This window comes from Microcaecilia unicolor, chromosome 14 (genome assembly GCF_901765095.1).
Source record: "Microcaecilia unicolor chromosome 14, aMicUni1.1, whole genome shotgun sequence".
In the NCBI taxonomy this organism is placed as follows: Eukaryota; Metazoa; Chordata; class Amphibia; order Gymnophiona; family Siphonopidae; genus Microcaecilia; species Microcaecilia unicolor.
The window spans coordinates 44758861-44776536 of NC_044044.1; the positions used below are offsets into that span (position 1 = coordinate 44758861).

The 17676-nt window shown below is 42.0% G+C and overlaps 1 protein-coding gene across 1 annotated transcript in view; it reads left to right on the top strand.

Moving 5' to 3' along the window:
• BCAN (brevican) overlaps window positions 1–17676 on the top strand; it is a 56144-nt gene that overhangs the window by 36379 nt on the left and 2089 nt on the right. The window contains exons 8-13 of the mRNA XM_030187912.1: window positions 1889–3451; window positions 8354–8461; window positions 12378–12536; window positions 13980–14062; window positions 14980–15124; window positions 17484–17666. Coding sequence (XP_030043772.1) covers window positions 1889–3451; window positions 8354–8461; window positions 12378–12536; window positions 13980–14062; window positions 14980–15124; window positions 17484–17666 — 2241 coding nt within the window. The remainder of the gene's footprint in view (window positions 1–1888; window positions 3452–8353; window positions 8462–12377; window positions 12537–13979; window positions 14063–14979; window positions 15125–17483; window positions 17667–17676) is intronic.

A 17676-nucleotide genomic window follows, 5' to 3' on the forward strand; every position in this document is an offset into this window, starting at 1 on the left:
TTTGGGGTTCTGCATGGAATCTTGTTAATGGGACTTGATATACTGCCTTTCTGAGGATTTTGCAACAACATTCAAAGCGGTTTACATATATTCAGGTACTTATTTTGTGCCAGGGGCAATGGAGGGTTAAATGACTTGACCAGAGTCACAAGGAGCTGCAGTGGGAGTCGAACTCAGTTCCCCAGGATCAAAGTCCACTGCACTAACCACTAGGCTACTCCTCCACAATAGTGAAGATTTCTAGCACAATTCCTAGAATACCTAGCACTAATTCAAAGTGATATAACTGGGCAGGAAAGGCCATGGGTCACCTAACTGACAGAGCAGGTATAAACATTTCTGCCCTCACAGACTCACTTAATCTTCAAACACAAAACACCAACATGTGTTATGCTTGAAGATTGGATGGTCCTGTGAATAAGAACTACATTGGTAATTTAAATCCTCTAAAACCAAAGCGTAAAGAAGCCGCCTCCATAGAGGCATACAGTTTTGACATTTTTAATGACGCATTTTCTCCCTGATTGAAATATGCCCCCCCTCCCATGGAAATGCTTCATTTTACTGCAGCTACAGGTCTGTACATTGTGACATAATGAACATTCGTTTAGCCAGATGAAAAACCACATTGACAGAAAACTGTATTTCTTATATAATCTGGTTGGTGAGATTTTATATCATTTTTAAATGTGATTATTTTTAGATTTTATGCTATTATTCTAATTTGCCAAAAATAAAATACTTGGATTGGCAACACACAAATAATTTAATATAAATAAATAAGCCTTGCTTTTTCCTGGGTAATATTTTCACTATGAATCTTATAACTTTGAAAAAGACACAAATTTGGGATTCTTTTGGGGGTAGGGAGAAGAGGGGGTTAATAACTTACCCCAGAAGCCTCTACTTATCACCCATTCAAGAATATTTTTTCCCGTGATGCCAAGTGACATCACAACATCTAGAAGAATTATGAGACCCAGTGTGGCTCTACTCATCTTACTGGAATAAAACTCTACAACTATTAAAATGGAGGAAATAAGAGAAAATTTCATTCCAAAATGTCAGCTTGAAAAGAGCCTTAAACATCTGTGGAGTACACCATGTTTGGTTTTGACTCTTCTTAGTAGTGAGGTGATGATGTAGTGGGGCCTGTACACTGCTGTACTAGCCATATCGGTCCTAGAGGAAACTGCGTTGTCCGAGGGCTCTAATACCTCTTTGTTAGCAATATAAGAATTATCCAGAGATCACGATGTATAGGAAATTTCAAGGTATGTAGGTTCCCCTCCCCCTTCTTCAGATATGAAGAATCTTAAAAAGGAGGGATCCAGATGGCATTGAAGGCCAATCTTTGGATCACAGCTAGGAAAAAAAAAACAACCATTGTTAGAAGGTTTATGGAAATGATCAGTACAGTTGGGTTATTTGGATTTTTGCTCACACCTTTTTCAGTAGAAGCTCAAGGTGAGTTCCATTCAGGTACACTGGATATTTCTCTATCCCAGGAGGGCTCAGAATCTAAGTTTGTACCTGAGGCAATGGAGGGTTAAGTGACTTGCCCAAGATCACAATCAGCAGCAGTGGGATTTGAACTGGCCACCTCTGGATTTCAAGACCGGTGCTCTAACCACTAGGCCACTCCTCCACTTTGGTAATGAATAGAACGTTAACAGAAATAGGAAAGGTGGGGCTCATACACCATCTGCTTATCATTCTTTTTGCCACATCTAACATTGATAACTATAGCTCCCGTTTATAATTACTACTTAATTGTCATGGTTATTCCAGCAGTGGAACTATCTGTACTTGATGTAGCTTAACTGACTATAGTTTCTCATTTAACTTCTGTTTCATTTTCTGCTTTTTCTTGTGGGATTTTTTGCAGAGAGTGAGACCAAGCTTGGTCCAGAACATATGCCAACCTCTTCGAGTAAAGCAAATGAGAGAACTTCTGGAGAAAGTACGACACTGGAAGATGACTATCGGAATAGGGAAGAAGGAGAACAAGTCACAGAGCATCTGGTTCATCTCACGGAATCACTTCCAGGTGGGACTTTGACAGCTGTGCCCTACACAGAGTTAAATTTGTGGGGAAGTTACATTACAGCTATCCCTACTGATTTATTGGAGCCAGCTGGATCTGGTTCCTTTGAGGCAACAAGCCAATTTGATCCAATGATACTAACTCCTACAGCTTCCCAAGAGCACGACACAGATCCTGAAGAAGAAACCACCACACATGGTACATTGCTTAGCACTTTAAACAGTCACATCTTCAGAGCAAGGACTGAGTCTGATTTGATTCCTGAAGTGAAGTACAGAATCGAGGAAATGCCTGTGGCTCATTTGACAACTCTTCAACCTGAGGAGCATGGTGGTGCTTCTGTTGACAGTGTGAGTGGAGAAAACGCTGGCACAGAAGGATGGCTGGCAAGTGGGATTGACCAGAGTGAGAATGAAGATACTAGAGCTAATTCACATCCTGAAAATGGCATAGGGTTATCTGGATCACAGTTTGAAGCTTCAGGCCAAGAGATTCAAGGAACATTCTTGGGAGGACCTGCAACAGAAAGCCCATATTCCCCTACATGGTTCATGGATGGATCTGTTTCTGGAGAAGCTTTTGGAGTGACTAGTGAACGTTCCCCTTATCTGACCAGGCATCCAGAGATCACTAAAGATCCAGACATATCTGAAGAATCTACTGCCACAACTTTGATTATAACTAGCACAGCTGCTGCCGAGTTTGAAGTTATCACAGATATTCAGGAAATCACAGACTCAGAAACCCAGGATGGCTCAACTTCTCACAGCCAAGAGGGAAGTGGAGAACCCTCAGAACTCCTGTTGTTTGAAGCCACAGGACTTTCTTTGAGAACAGCACCTACTGCTGCAGATCCCGAGGTCGCAGTGATTCCTCTCATTCTTGCTACACAAGAGGCCACTCACCACTTAGATTTAAGTGAAGCATCTGGGGCTGCACCTTTCTCTGTTCTCCCTTCCACTGGTGAGCTACTGAGAACAGACGAAATGCAGCCCACTGAACAAGTGATTGAAACTTCAGCGTCACATGACTTTCACACTAGTGAGACACCTTCTGGCATAATAAATCAAGGTAGCCTATTAGCTCATAAATTAGAAGTTGCCAAGACAGATGTTGAGCTAAGCACATCTGAAAGCCCCTCATCTCCAATTAAAGTAGCCTTAGTAGAGACATTCTCTACAGGAAGCAGTAAGAGCCCAGAGACAAGTGGCTATGGCTCTTCTCCATCTTTTTCCCGCATGTTGACACCAGGGAATGAGCTCACCTCACCTTCCTTCCACAGCCCAGAAGAAGAAGCCAGGCAGAGCTTCGATGGGCCTACTGAAATACCCTTGAGCTCAGCACATTCACGTCCTATTTTGCCAACAGAGAAGGCAAGCCTAGGAGCAGCACTAAACCTTACAGGTAATTTGTATCAATATACAACTCTTTCCATCTTCGTAGCCCTTTATGTAAATGTCTTGCTCTAAAGTCATCCATGTTCCTGTGCCTTCCCTCCTCTCTATCTCTCTTCCTCTTCACTAGACTAAGGATAATAGAAAAACTTCAGCAGCACAAATTTGTCAAACAAATTGGCCTGGTAATGCATGAACTTCTGATTTCCTACTTCTGTGAAGTGTTTTATGACTGTTTCCATGAGAAAATAAAATAATTAAAGTTCTTTCTAGAATGAAGCTGTCTTCCTAAATTCTGTACCTTCTCTGTGCTCTCTGGTCTGCAGGCTTTCTTGCTGTCTTCTCTGAGTCTTCCTTGTGTGTCTGTCTCATTCTTTTACTTATGTCTGTATTGAGAAAGGAAACCTCCTATTCAAAGCCAGCTGGAGGGGACAACAGGGTTTGCGAAGGCTGTCAGCTTGGCAACATGGCGGGCTGACCAAGGTGGGCATTGCAGAATCTACAGTGAAATCTGGGAATCTAGAAGGGAAAGCCAGGGGTAAGGGGTGTCTTTGGAAACTGGAAGGAAGAGGGAGAGAAGCCTTTTTCGGGAAGGCAGCTGTCTATCCTCTAATGCCTTTCTGAATCAATCCATGATAACAGCTTTTCCAAGAAAAACACTTACTGAGGAGTTTAACTGTATTATACTTGTAGCTTGATGTTACTGTTACTGTTTTAAGAAAATTGATGTCAGATATAATACAACTTCAGAGCATACAGCTTTTTGGGGTGCAGTAAAAGGGTGTGGGTTATTTCTTTGGTTGGCATTTTGGGTTGGATAGGGCTGGGATATGCTAGAAGATGATAATAAGGACCTTGCTGTGTTATCCTTGGTTCATGATGTACTTTGGACATGGTTTATAATTTATTAAAAACTTACTATACCACCCAAGCTGACTCACAGACCTGGGTGGTTTACAATCTAGATAAAAACATGAACGTCAAGAAAAGAATTACACTGTTTGGACAGAGAAAAACCTCCAATCACATCAGATCATTCAAACCTTTGCTAGGCAGCAGCAAGAATGAAAGCTGGGCAGGGAAAAGACAAGGCGTAAAGGGAATGGGGTTGGGATAGGGTAGAGGAGAAAAGAATGCAGTGAGACATCCTGTAAAGCAAAAAGACATTGCAATTGCTTCTGCTCTGAGCCCATAACACTGTTCAAACAGCTGAGAACTTGCAGTGAGGGGTAGAAATTAGACCACATTGCAATGATCTGAAAGAAAATTCATATGACCAATAATAGATTACACAGACAGCAAGCCACTAAAAATGCATCACTACACAGCAAAATATTCATGAAACCCTTGTCTGTTTGTTCAGCAAAGTCAGTCTTTTTAAAACCGAGATCAGGCTTAAAAAAAAAAAAAAAAACATATTCACTTCTTGTCTTTCACGCCAAATAAAATTAATCTATTTCTAATTTTAGCTACTGCAATACCAACCCAGCTGAGGTGCATCCACCACAGTTCATTCTCTTTCATGCATCAATGACAATCAACTGCATTCATTCTGGAATTCTAGCCTCACCTCTTTCACCTAGACGTGGACACTGGGGTAGTGAATGACCAGTAGCTCAGTGCAGCATGGACACAGAGGGGTCTACCACTAAGATGTGGTATTTTACCACTAATGTGCTATTTTAGTATGGGTTCCATTTTATGCAATGAGACCTAACTAATAACTGGGGTTAACTGTAAAATAGCACATCTTAACGGTAGCCCGTGTTTAACTTTCCCTCAATAAAGAAAAAGAAATGTCTCTAGAAATGGAAATCATTGCTAAATATAACAAAAGTGATGAGGTTGGCTCTTAGGCATTGGTGGAATGAGGCATTATGACATCACAATCTCAGCTCTGGTTACTGAAACTCTTCACACTAAGGGGGGAAGATATCAATGTGGGTTACCATTAAGATGGGTTATTTTACTACTAACTCATGCTATTTTAGCACAGGTCCCACTTTATGCAATGAGACCTTGATACTAATAACTGGGGCGAACAGTAAAATACCACATCTTAATGGTAGTCCACATTGATAACTACACCCCTTTATTAAAGAAAAAAGAAATGTCTCTAGAAACCAAAATCACTACTATAGGTAATAAAAGTGAGCCATGTGTAGGACAATCAAGCTATTGTGACATCACTGATGAGGTTGGCTCTTAGGCATTGGTGGAATGAAGCATTATGACATCACAATCTGGTTACCAGAGACTGAAACTCTTCACACCAAGGGGGGAAGTTATCAACATGGGCTACTGTTAAGATGGGTTATTTTACTACTAACTTGTGCTGTTTTAGCACAGATCCCATGTTATGCAATGAGACCTTGATACTAATAACTGGGGTTAACAGTAAAATAGCACATCTTAATGGTAGCCCACATCAGTGGCGTTCCTAGCCTGGATGGCACCCGGGGCGGATCGCCGATGCGCACCCCCCCTGTGAAATGACACCTCCCCGAGAAAGCTGTGAACATGTCACAAAAATATTCTGCTGGAAGACCATAAAGCATCCAGAACAAGTCTTTAGCAAGAGCTAAAAAAAAAAGAGAAAAAGATCACATGCCAAGCTACCAGGTTAGAAACATAGAAACATGAAGGCAGATAAAGGCCAAATGGCCCATCCAGTCTATCCATCCTCCGTAACCACTAACTCTTCCTTTTCCTAAGGGATCCCATGACACCTTTAACTGGATGATTCATACGATAGAGAGAGAGAGAAGACATGACCAAGATATTCAAATGCCTCTTAGACATAAGTAATGCACCAGAAGCAAACGATGCAGTTCTTGATATCATCACTTCAGAAGTGCGTTTGTTCTACGTTTACATGTTTCTGTGAAGTTTACTGATTTGAAAGGGTTTGACCACTGAGGAAGGCTCTCCAGCTGAAACATGGCCCGTGTCGGGTCTTTTCTTTGGGTCAGATTTACCATTGGCAAATAAACTTTCGCAAATCACTAAAAATCTATCTCTTCAAGAAAGCCTACCAAGAGAACTCATAACCTAACTCAACCACTCCTCCACTCCACCCTAACATCTTCTTTCCTCTATCTTTTTAGTAATTCTTCTTATTATCCCTTGAGCTCATTGTAAGTCCAGTTATATCATGTAACCTGTATGGTGACGCCATAACAGATCTCTGTAAGCCACATTGATCCTGCAAATAGGCGGGAAAATGTGGGATACAAGTGCAATAAATAATAAATAATACTTGTGGTTTGCCTTGGCTATTTGATACATTCCCACTTCCACCTTTGATGTTTTTTGTAAGTTTTTGTCATTTGGGGACAATGTCATCAATTTGACCCATTTATTGATCATTATTATTTTATTATTGACATCACATAAAGACCCCCCCCCCCCAAAAAAAAAAAAAAAAAATTTTTTTTTTGCATTTTTCTCTCATTTTTCAGGTTAAAACTGACATGGGAAATGGCAACGACAAATCCTTTATAGTGGTATATGGCCTTGGAGGTTGAGTCTTCCCGATGCCCTCTGGACCCAACCAAAAATATAAAAATGTTTATACAACCCCAGAATCCACCTTGACCCACAGGGGGTTCATGGACAGTCCCCTCACATTAATAACCATCTCTATGAGTAAAGGGAGAGTGAAGATTTTAACTAGCAGCGGCTAGGAAAGCAAATAGAATGTTAGGTATTATTAGGAAAGGAATGGAAAACAAAAGTGAGGACGTTAAATGCCTTTCCATCGGTCCATGGTGTGACCGCACCTCAAATATTGTGTTCAATTCTGGTCGCCGCATCTCAATAAAGATATAGTGGAATTAGAAAAGGCACAGAGAAGGCGACAAAAATGATAAAGGGGATGGGACGACTTTCCTATGAGGAAAGGCTGAAGCGTCTAGGGCTCTTCAGCTTGGAGAAGAGACGGTTGAGGGGAGATATGATACAGGTCTATAAAATAATGAGTGGAGTGGAATGGGTAGACGTGAAACGTCTGTTTACTCTTTCCAAAAATACTAGGACTAGGGGGCATGCGATGAAGCTACAAAGTACTAAATTTAATACGAATCGGAGAAAATGTTTCTTCACTCAATGTGTAATTAAACTCTGGAATTCATTGCCAGAGAATGTGGTAAAGGCGGTTAGCTTAGTGGGGTCTTGACGGCTTCCTAAAGGAAAAGTCCATAGACCATTATTAAATTGACTTGAGGAAAATCCACTGCTTATTCCTGGGATAAGCATCATAAAATGTATTGAGCTTTTCTGGGATCTTGCCAGGTATTTGTGACCTGGATTGGCCACTGTTGGAAACAGGATGCTGGGCCTGATGGACCTTTGGTCTGTCCCAGTATGGCAATACTTATGACTGTGCTTAGCCCCAGAGTTAATACCCTATTCAAGTGGTTCCCAAACCTGTCCGGGGGGGGGGGGGGGGGGGGGCGTTCCCTAGCTACTCAAGTTTTCAGGATACCCACAATGAATATTCATGAAAGAGATTCGCTTGCAGTGGAGGCAGTGAATGCAAATCTCTCTCATGAATTATCATTGTGGATATCCTGAAAATGTGACTGACTGACGAACCCCCAAGTCAGGTTTTGAAACCACTGCCCTATTCACTTATTTAGAGGTTGACAGATTTTCATTTCTCATTGTATCTGTGACAGATATTTATGGTAAAAGACATTTACGATGACCAAATGGTAGTCCATCCTGGTTTTACTCCTGTTGAATCTACGAACTTAACATTCCCATTTTGAGCCTGGAACTGCAAGTCCAAAGATGCCATGGCTACCCCTGAAGACCTGCAGCTACCTGGAATCTTCAATCTGAGACTCTTGTGTTCCTAAAAATACTTCTTGTTTTAAATCCATAAAATGAGGCTTCTCTAATGTTTCAGATGAATGCATCCCAAACCCTTGCCACAATGGAGGGACCTGCATGGAGATAGGCGACAGGGTCACCTGCCTCTGTATTCCAGGCCACGGAGGAGATCTTTGTGAAACAAGTAAGTCTGGGTTAGGATAACAGTCTCCACAATGCAATGGCATGCAAGTTCAGAAAGTGGGACTGGGCCATTGGTTACTGAATATGCAGGAGATAAATTTGCATATACCAGGTCTCTAATATATGCAAATGTATTTTGTACATATTTATTCTAGACATCCTGAACATCCTATATAACCAAAACTATGGGAAATGATTAATAAATAATACCTCTATAACAAATAACTTATAATAAGGTATTAAAAAATTAAATGTGTTAAGAATGTGTGGTGGTGGGAGGGGGGCTGGTTGGGAGGCGGGGCTAGTGCTGGGCAGACTTATACGGCCTGTGCCCTGAAAATGACAGATACAAATCAAGGTAAGGTATACACAAAAAGTAGCACATATGAGTTTATCTTGTTGGGCAGACTGGATGGACCGTGCAGGTCTTTTTCTGCCGTCATCTACTATGTTACATGAAAATAAGAAGTGCTCAGTTCACACATCAGTCATATATACAATGACAGGCTGAGCAGCGAGCCATCATCGCACAACTAGTGTTCTCAAAAGCACGGTCTGTGCATTGATGATATATTAAGGCTGAATCATATCAATTTAAGATGTAAACTGTGATATTATAACTCTTTCTGATGTCAAAATGGGCTGCGTTCGACACTGTAATGAAATGATCCTCAAATGTATATACATAGAAACAGAGCACAGCAAAACATTTTTCACAAAACCATCATAATAATGTCCCTATCCAAAGTTATCGCTGCATGGACCACTTTGTAATGCTTATATAACAAGGCTCTAGAGACTGAATATTGCAAAAACAGCCTGGCAATGTTCCCACCCAAATTCAGCGTTGCACAGAGCACTGTGCCATACTTATCTGAATAGCCGCGAGCCATTGATTAGGAATGCCAACTTGTGAAGCTGGGCGCCAATTTTCACCCCCATAACCAAGTCGTGAAAATTCTGAAAAGACTATGAAGCTTGAACAAATCCCGATGTTGAATTCCCTCAACTCAAGCTGAGTTTCGAAATCTTCATAAGGAGGAAATAACCAAGGCCAAGAGGCAGGGCAGAGCGAGCATCACACAGCCGTGCATCGTGCAGTGAGTCCCACAGCCGGCCCGAAACTGAATATTCAACAGGCTTAGAGGTCACTGGGACAGACACTTGCGATGCTGTTAAAACACTGAAGGAGTGGTTCTAAATCCTATCCAGGCACACCCAGCCAGTCAGGATTTCAGGATATCCACAGTGCATATGCATGGGATAGATATGAATGCACTACCTCCTTGGTATGCAAAGCTATCTCACATATATGCATTGTGGATATCCTGAAAGCCTGGGTGTGCCCGGAGGATTGAGTGTTGAACTACTGACCTATAGCCACAGTCAGGACTGGTTGTCAGGGTCTCTGCTGTGAACACTCATAGACATCTCTAGTCTTTGGTCAATCTTCGGAATTTTGGTATGTTGGAAACCAAATCTGGTTTCAACCCTGGAATATTCACAAAGGCTATTCATCAAAGCCCTATTTAGATGGACCTCTAGGACTTTATTGGAAAAGACTGCTCTTAAGAAGAGCACAAAGAGGGAACAAAATAGCCTTTTTATAGCAAGGTCCACCTAGTTCAGAGTGGTCTAGCATCATTGCAGCCAAATGGCAGGGCACAATCCATTTTCCCAGGGGAAATTTAAATGTCTGGCATATTTGGGCCACAGTGGTTTTAACTGTATTTCAAATGCTTGGTTGCTTCATTGACTCCTCTTTGTTTCCCATCGTCTTAGAGCTGCCACTTCCCCTGGAGAACCCAGACAGGCTGAGCTTGGCATGCTGAGAAGGACTTCCTTCATTTCTTAGGGAAGATAAAATTCTGATTTCACGTACGCTGTGCACCCAGTTTTGGAACTGACTCAGCCTATTTGGATTAACCTGGGCGAGAATCTATCTCTAGCCCTGATATTGAGCTGGTGCGATTACTGGTACTTAATCTCAACCGTGTACTCAGAGCTGCTGTCCTTACAGGCAGTGGTGCTTATACCACTCTGGCAGCAAAGCCGAGAGGATCACAGAGTGAAAAACAGCATGAAGGGCCTTCAAGACTGGAATGGACAGTAATACTTTTTATTCAGAGACCCGACACGGGCCGTGTTTCAGCATTACTAAGCCTGCGTCAGGGGCCACTCTGGCAACTGCAGCTTTGAAGTACCTGTTGATCTAAATCGGTCCAATCTGGACTGTGTGCCAATGGCATGATCTGATTTTTTTTGTTTTTTTTATGACCCCTGACACATTTGTAGTAATACGGAAACATGGTTCGTGTCAGGTCTTTGAATAAAAGTATTAATGTCCATTCCAGTCTTTGCCCTTTGTGCCATATACGACACTGGCACTATCCAGTCAGCTGGCCTAACCTAAATGTGTTATTCAGATAATGGCTGAAAATCTGGGGATTTCCTGGTTCCAAACCAGTCTTATACAGACAGAATCAGACCATGCCGTCTGTTTTCTTGTTGTCCTGCTACATCAGTATAAGTTCTGATTACCCACAGATAAATCACTGGCTTTGAACACCAGGCCGCCTGCTTCTGCTCTCCCTGCAGGCAAAGCCCAGCATTTTGCACTGCTCTCAAAACAAAACACAGTGAAGCACTTTCATGCGTGTAAAGACGGTACAACCAGGGCTAGATCAGCTTCTTCAGGGTGAGGCAGCAACCCAAACTGCACGCTAGCTAATTCTCAACTCCCTGCATCGCTATGGTTATAAAGAGGGGCATTTTCATAAGGGACGTCCAAGTTGCGATTTGGACGTCTTTGCAAAACGGCGAAATCCAGGGGCGGGGAAACCCATATTTTTGAAACAAGATAGACGTCCATCTTTCGTTTCAAAAATACCGTCAGAGACGTCCATATCCTTAAATTCGGACATCCCTAGACATGGATGTTTCTGACTTTTGTCCATGTCAAGAATGTCCAAATGAAAGCCATTTGGGCGTAGGAGGAGCCAGCATTTGTAGTGCACTGGTCCCCCTGACATGCCAGGACACCAACCGGGCACCCTAGGGGGCACTGCAGTGGACTTCATAAAATGCTCCCAGGAACATAGCTCCCTTACCTTGTGTGCTGAGCCCCCCAAAATCCACTACCCACAACTGTACACCACTACCATAGCCCTTAAGGGTAAAGGGGGACACCTAAATATGGTTACTGTGGGATTGTGGTGGGTTTTGGAGAGCTCGCTGTTTCCTCCACAAATGTAACAGGTAGGGGGGGTATGGGCCTGGGTCTGCCTGTCTGAAGTGCACTGCAATAACCACTAAAACTGCTCATGGACCTGAGTATGACATCTCAGGCTGGAATACAGGCTGGCACGACATATTTTTAAAGATGTTTTTTGGGAGGGGGTTAGTGACCACTGAGGGAGTAATGGGAGGTCATCCCTGATTCACTTTGGTGGTCATCTGGTCATTTTGGGCACCTTTTTGTGCCTTATTTGTAATAAAAACACATCCGGGTGAAAACGTCCAAGTGTTCGTCAGGGACATCCTTGTTTTTTCGATTATGGGTCAAAGACGTCCAAGTGTTAAGCACGCCCAAGTCCTGCCTTCGCCACGCCTCTGACACGTCCCCTTGAACTTTGGACGTCCTTGCGACGGACTGCAGTTGGAGATGTCCAAAATCGGGTTTCGATTATACCAATTTGGACGACCCTGGGAGAAGGATGTCCATCTTCTGATTTATGTTGAAAGATGGATGTCCTTCTCTTTCGGAAATGAGCCCAAAAGTCACTTACGGATGTCCCCTTTAAAGCAGCAAGGTGTCAACCTGCACTGCATAATACATGATAAACGATATGCTGAGCGCTAAAATAACACTATCCGACCTCGAGAACGCTCTGCTATTTATTTTTGCTCTCCTTCAGGTGTTAGGGACTGCCAGCATGGCTGGGACAAGTTCCAGGGCTTCTGCTACCAGCACTTTGTGACTCGCAAGACCTGGGAAGAAGCCGAACTGGACTGCAGGAACTATGGGGGGCACCTCGTGAGCATCATGAACCCCGAAGAGCAAAGTTTTATCAATAGTAAGTGTGTGGCGAGGGGAAGAATGACGGGAGCCCCTTTAAGATCCCCGAAACCAGAAGAAAATTCTCTTAGTATTTGTAGAAAGAGCATCTAGGCTTCATATTCAAAATGATTTATCTATATAGTGGGGGAAGATTATATGTATAAGTCCCCTCTCTGTTAGTTTTCAGTGACACTATCTGGAAGATGCTGCAGAAACCTTTCTTTGGTACTATCCAAATAGACCTGGGGTGTGGCCAGGATGTTCCACCTATGTGGATAGGGGCAATACCATTATCCATGTAGTCGAGTGATTTAATGTAGGCCAGAAACAATCGTATCCTAACTTAAACCGGTTTACTGTATGGCCTAGGTCTATAGTCACAAAATATATCAATAAGTATTGGAATTAGCCCATTTCAAGGAGAGAACAACTAGAGAAAATTGCGAGGGTAACATAAAAAAGCCAGAACCCTAGAAAAATAGAGATTACAGACTTCCATTACTTATAACCTTTTTTTTTAGTCAATCTCTCCCAAGATATAACCCACATCCTTTATACTAACTATTAGATTTATCAGAAAGAAAAATTTCCAGATGTGAAGGATCTAGAAAAACATAAGAATTACCACTGTAAATATAACTAAATATTTGCAAGAAAACTTGAGGGGTGATCCTGGAAATTTCAGGCCGGTAAGCCTGACTTCAGTGCCGAGCAAAATAATGGAAACTGTTATAAAGAATAAAATTACAGAACACTTAGATAAACATGGTTTAATGGGACAGAAGGAAGTCTCACCAATTTGCTTCATTTCTTTGATAAATATGTGGACAAAGGTGAGATGGTTGATGTAGTGTATCTAGATTTTCAGAAAGCTTTTGACAAAGATCCTCATGAGAGACTCCTGAGAAAATCAGTATCAGCAAAAAGGGGATGAACTGCAATTCAGAATTGCTGTTGTCGGCAGTTGCGTGTGTTGTGCTGAGGCCACGCCGCTTTCTTGCGAATCTGTTATCAGTTGGTACAGTTCATCCCCTTTTTGCTGATAGTGACTCTTTCAAGTACGTTTGTTATGTGTATTTTGTACTTGATTTACATGGGATTAAGAACAGTGTTGCCCATAATCTCTCAAACTGATTTGTCAACTCCTGAGGCAGGTATCTCTGTGCCGAAACGCGAGTAAAATGTGACACCACTAAGAAATGGGATAGGAATGACTTTCTGCCAGCGTGTGTGTTAAATTGCAAATGTCTTATAAAACTGGTAAGAATCTCTTTAGCTTGCCACAACCCACATGATTGCAGCCTGAGTGGAAAGCAGTTCTCATCTCAAAGAGTCTAGCAACATCCACATTTATAAATAATTCTAGAAACTTCACTAATGTTACTGGGCAGTTTTCTTCTTCTGTACCTCTCTCGTTCACTCTTTCCCTGTCTTCTAATTGCTGTGCTCTCTTCCCTAGGCAGATATAAGGATGATCAGTGGACAGGCCTGAACGACAAGACCATTGAGGGGGACTTTCAGTGGTCTGATGGAAACCCATTGGTGAGTCATTCTTACTTGCCGTCCCTGGGATCTGCAGGTTTTTAATTGGGGACGTATGAGGTTGGGAACAGGGTCAGCTTGCAGACAGTCCAGAAGACTGTCTGTATAAGGCTGTGATACTACCCATGGTTTCCAAGAGCATCACAGATGCGGAGAGAAAAGCCTGTGTCGTATGAAAGTTGTGGTGAAATGACATTCCCTGTTTCGCTTTTATCTCTGTTATGACCTATAATAAATGGATCCCATCCTTTTGAATATAGAAAGGACTGCCATATATAGCCTGCCAAGCCCATTCTAGCCACCTATTTCCCTTCTGACTAAAATAGCGCAGATGGTATTTGATCTCCGGCTTTGCCCTTATTTCTCTCGCTGCCGAGGAACTTCTGTTTCACACCATTCTGAAATTTGATACTATTTTTGTGCCTTCTCCACTTTTGTTAGGAAGCTTTTCTGTGCACCAGTAACATTTTCTATGAAGAAATGTTTTTATTACTCCTGAGTCTGCCAACTACTTCCCTCCCCCCCTCAATCTTCCAACTCTGATTTCAAACCACTGCTGAATCCATCATTAACAGATGAAGAAAAGGCTACTGACATTACAGTAGTGAAGTAATTGTGTTTCATTCACACTGAACAGCAAGGGAAAGTGAGACAGCGGGAAGGTGAAGAGGTGGAAAATCAGGGTTCTTCCTGTACAGTGTCTGAAGCCTCAGCAGTTCCAGAGCTGAAGGCACAAATTCCAGCCTTGGTCATATTACAATGAGGTCCTGATGCCTTCTCCCTTTAGGTTATATTACACTGTGCTTCCTGGTGCCACCACCAGAGGCAGGCTGAAGACTTGCCGTGAAACCAGACCTACGACTTTCTGCTCTGTCTGGATATAACTCTCTGATTCTCATTCTTGCTGTCTCTTGTAGCTCTATGAGAACTGGCACCATGGTCAGCCTGATAGCTACTTCCTGTCCGGAGAGGACTGCGTGGTAATCCTATCGCGTGATGAGGGACAATGGAATGATCTGCCCTGCAACTACTGCCTCTCCTATACCTGCAAGATGGGTCTCGGTAAGTTCCATATTAATGATCATATTCTCCACGTGTTTCTCTACTTCTGCATATCAAGGTCATTCGACATGTTTAAACGGAATTGGTCCTGGGTTTACTCCAGTACATCTATGGTCTTATCTTTCCAATGTCGCTAAAGAACAGCAGATCAATATTCAGCGGCAGGCTATCCAATTACCAATAACTAATGATCTTTAACTGGATATTCTAAATGATACAGAGCTCAAAGTGCAGCTTAAAGTTAACCGGGAGTCTGAAATTCAGACCGGGGGAGGGAGCTCGGCTAACTCCCATGGTCGGCGGTCAGGTTGGATATTCTAAGTCAATTTTAAAGCGCCTAAAGTTATACCAGCTATTTAAGTGGCCCGATGCAGCTGATTACAATAGCCGGCTATGAGTCCGGAAAATAACACCACTGGACAGCAGGAATAAAGCTGAAAAGATAGTTATTTATTTTTGTGGCTCTAGAGCCTGTTACCTCACAGGGCCAGGTTACAGAATGTGTAAACTCTGCAGTTCAGGAATACAGTTCTTATAGTTTGTTTTCATGTACCCTCAGTCCTGTTTCCTCAGAGAGCCCGAGGCATAGAATGAGGAAAACCGAGGCGAGTTAAGCAAGCAGCAGTATCCGGCCTCTGGCGGTAGGCTCAAACACAGTCCACAGTTATGGGGTTGCCACACCCCATACACAGCCGTACAGTTCTATGTATCAGGTCTGGCTCCAGCCAGACCTCCAGCTAACTTGCAAAAGTTCAATCAGTTCGCTACAAGGGCTTACCTCAGCCTGATCACAGCATTGGGATGTCTTCAGTCAAGGGATATGCTGGGGCTTCTCCTCTTTCTTCCCTGGGCCTCTCTCTGTTCTGCTCTGCCTCAAGACTTTTAGCTTCCAGTCGACTGTGAAGCCACTCCTTCCTATCAAAATCAGCCTCACTTTCCCATAATGCACTAATCCTCTGCTGTCAGACGGCTGAACTGAACTGCAATTCCTAGCCAGGGCATAACTTGGGACGTCTGTGCTGTCCCTCACTGCCTCACACATGTGTATGTCTATATATACACGGTGTTCTAACCAATTATGCATGTAATCAGAATATAATTGTGAGCTCCTTCTTTATAGAATTTCTCTGTATGCAGCCAAATATCACTGGATTGGATTGTATCTATTCACTTCATATACTGCTCAATACATAAGTTTTAGAGTGATTTACAAAAAAGAAAAACATCATTATAAAACTGTCAGAATTTAAGAGAATTTAGTTTTCTAAAAGTCAAGTTGTAAGAACTTTCCAAAACCCTAAAGAACTAGTCATTTTGCTAATATTAAAAAAAATAAAGAGGCAAAACTATTTAAAAGAACCCAAACAGGAAAAGATGAAAATCAAAAACATTGAACCCACGGGAACATAATTTACTTTAAAAAAAAAAATAATAAACACATATCTTCATACAAAAATATATTTTAAAAAATCCAAGCCCTTCAAAAACATGTATGTAGTAAGCTCACACCCCCGAGGCTAGCTAAATATCTTCCATCATTCAAAGAAACATACCAAATACCTTCTTTGAATATCAAGAAATTTTAATACTCAAATCAAAAATCAGCATAATATTTTGTCATTAATCTTTAAGGGTTCAAGATCAATGAAAAATTATGATGCTGATTTTTGATTCAAGTATTAACATTTTTTGGTACTTAAATATATTTGGTATGTTTCTTTGAATGATGGAAGATTTTTTAGCTAGGTCCAAAATAACCGAAAGCTCTCTTTCTGGCAGAAGTGAAGGAAATTGCAATAAACTTTGCTGTGAAGCGCAAAGAAGAAAAATCACTGCTGATCTCGCTGAGTCAGAATTTCAGAAAGATATCCAGGCGAACGTAAGATCTTGAAAACAAATCTAACAGGAATGGGCAGCCAGTACAAGTCCTTTAAAATCGGTGTTAAGTGATCAGTCCTCTTTCCATTGACTGCTTAGATATATGGAAGTTATATGGTTAAATGGCAGCACCTCATTGGCCAAAGTTATCTGTTCAAGTACTGTGGATTCTTTTTTTGTTTTAATATGAAAAATGCATTTATGTGGTCAGTGCTTCTGTTTACATAAATGCACTTAGGTATCAACTTTCTAATAATATTTACAAATGTTTATCTTGTTGGGCAGACTGGATGGACTGTTCATGTCTCTCTGCCGTCATTTACTATGTTACTATATAATTTTTCACATTTGGCAGTTAGCTAGTTAGAGTCGAGCTCTGTGAATGTCTCTGACTGATTTATGGTTGAGCAACTCAACGTATCCTCAACAGTTGTGTTTTTGTCATGAGACTGACTAGGTCCTTCTGTCTCCCTGATTCTAGTGTCTTGTGGCTCGCCGCCGGAGGTGGAGAATGCTTTGGTCTTTGGGAAACCCAAAAGTATCTATGATATCAAATCCATTGTGCGGTACCGGTGCCACAGCGGCTTTATCCAACACAACTCACCCATAATTAGGTGCCAAGAGGATGGGCAATGGGAGCAGCCACAAGTTACCTGCGTTCCAAGTAAGCAAAG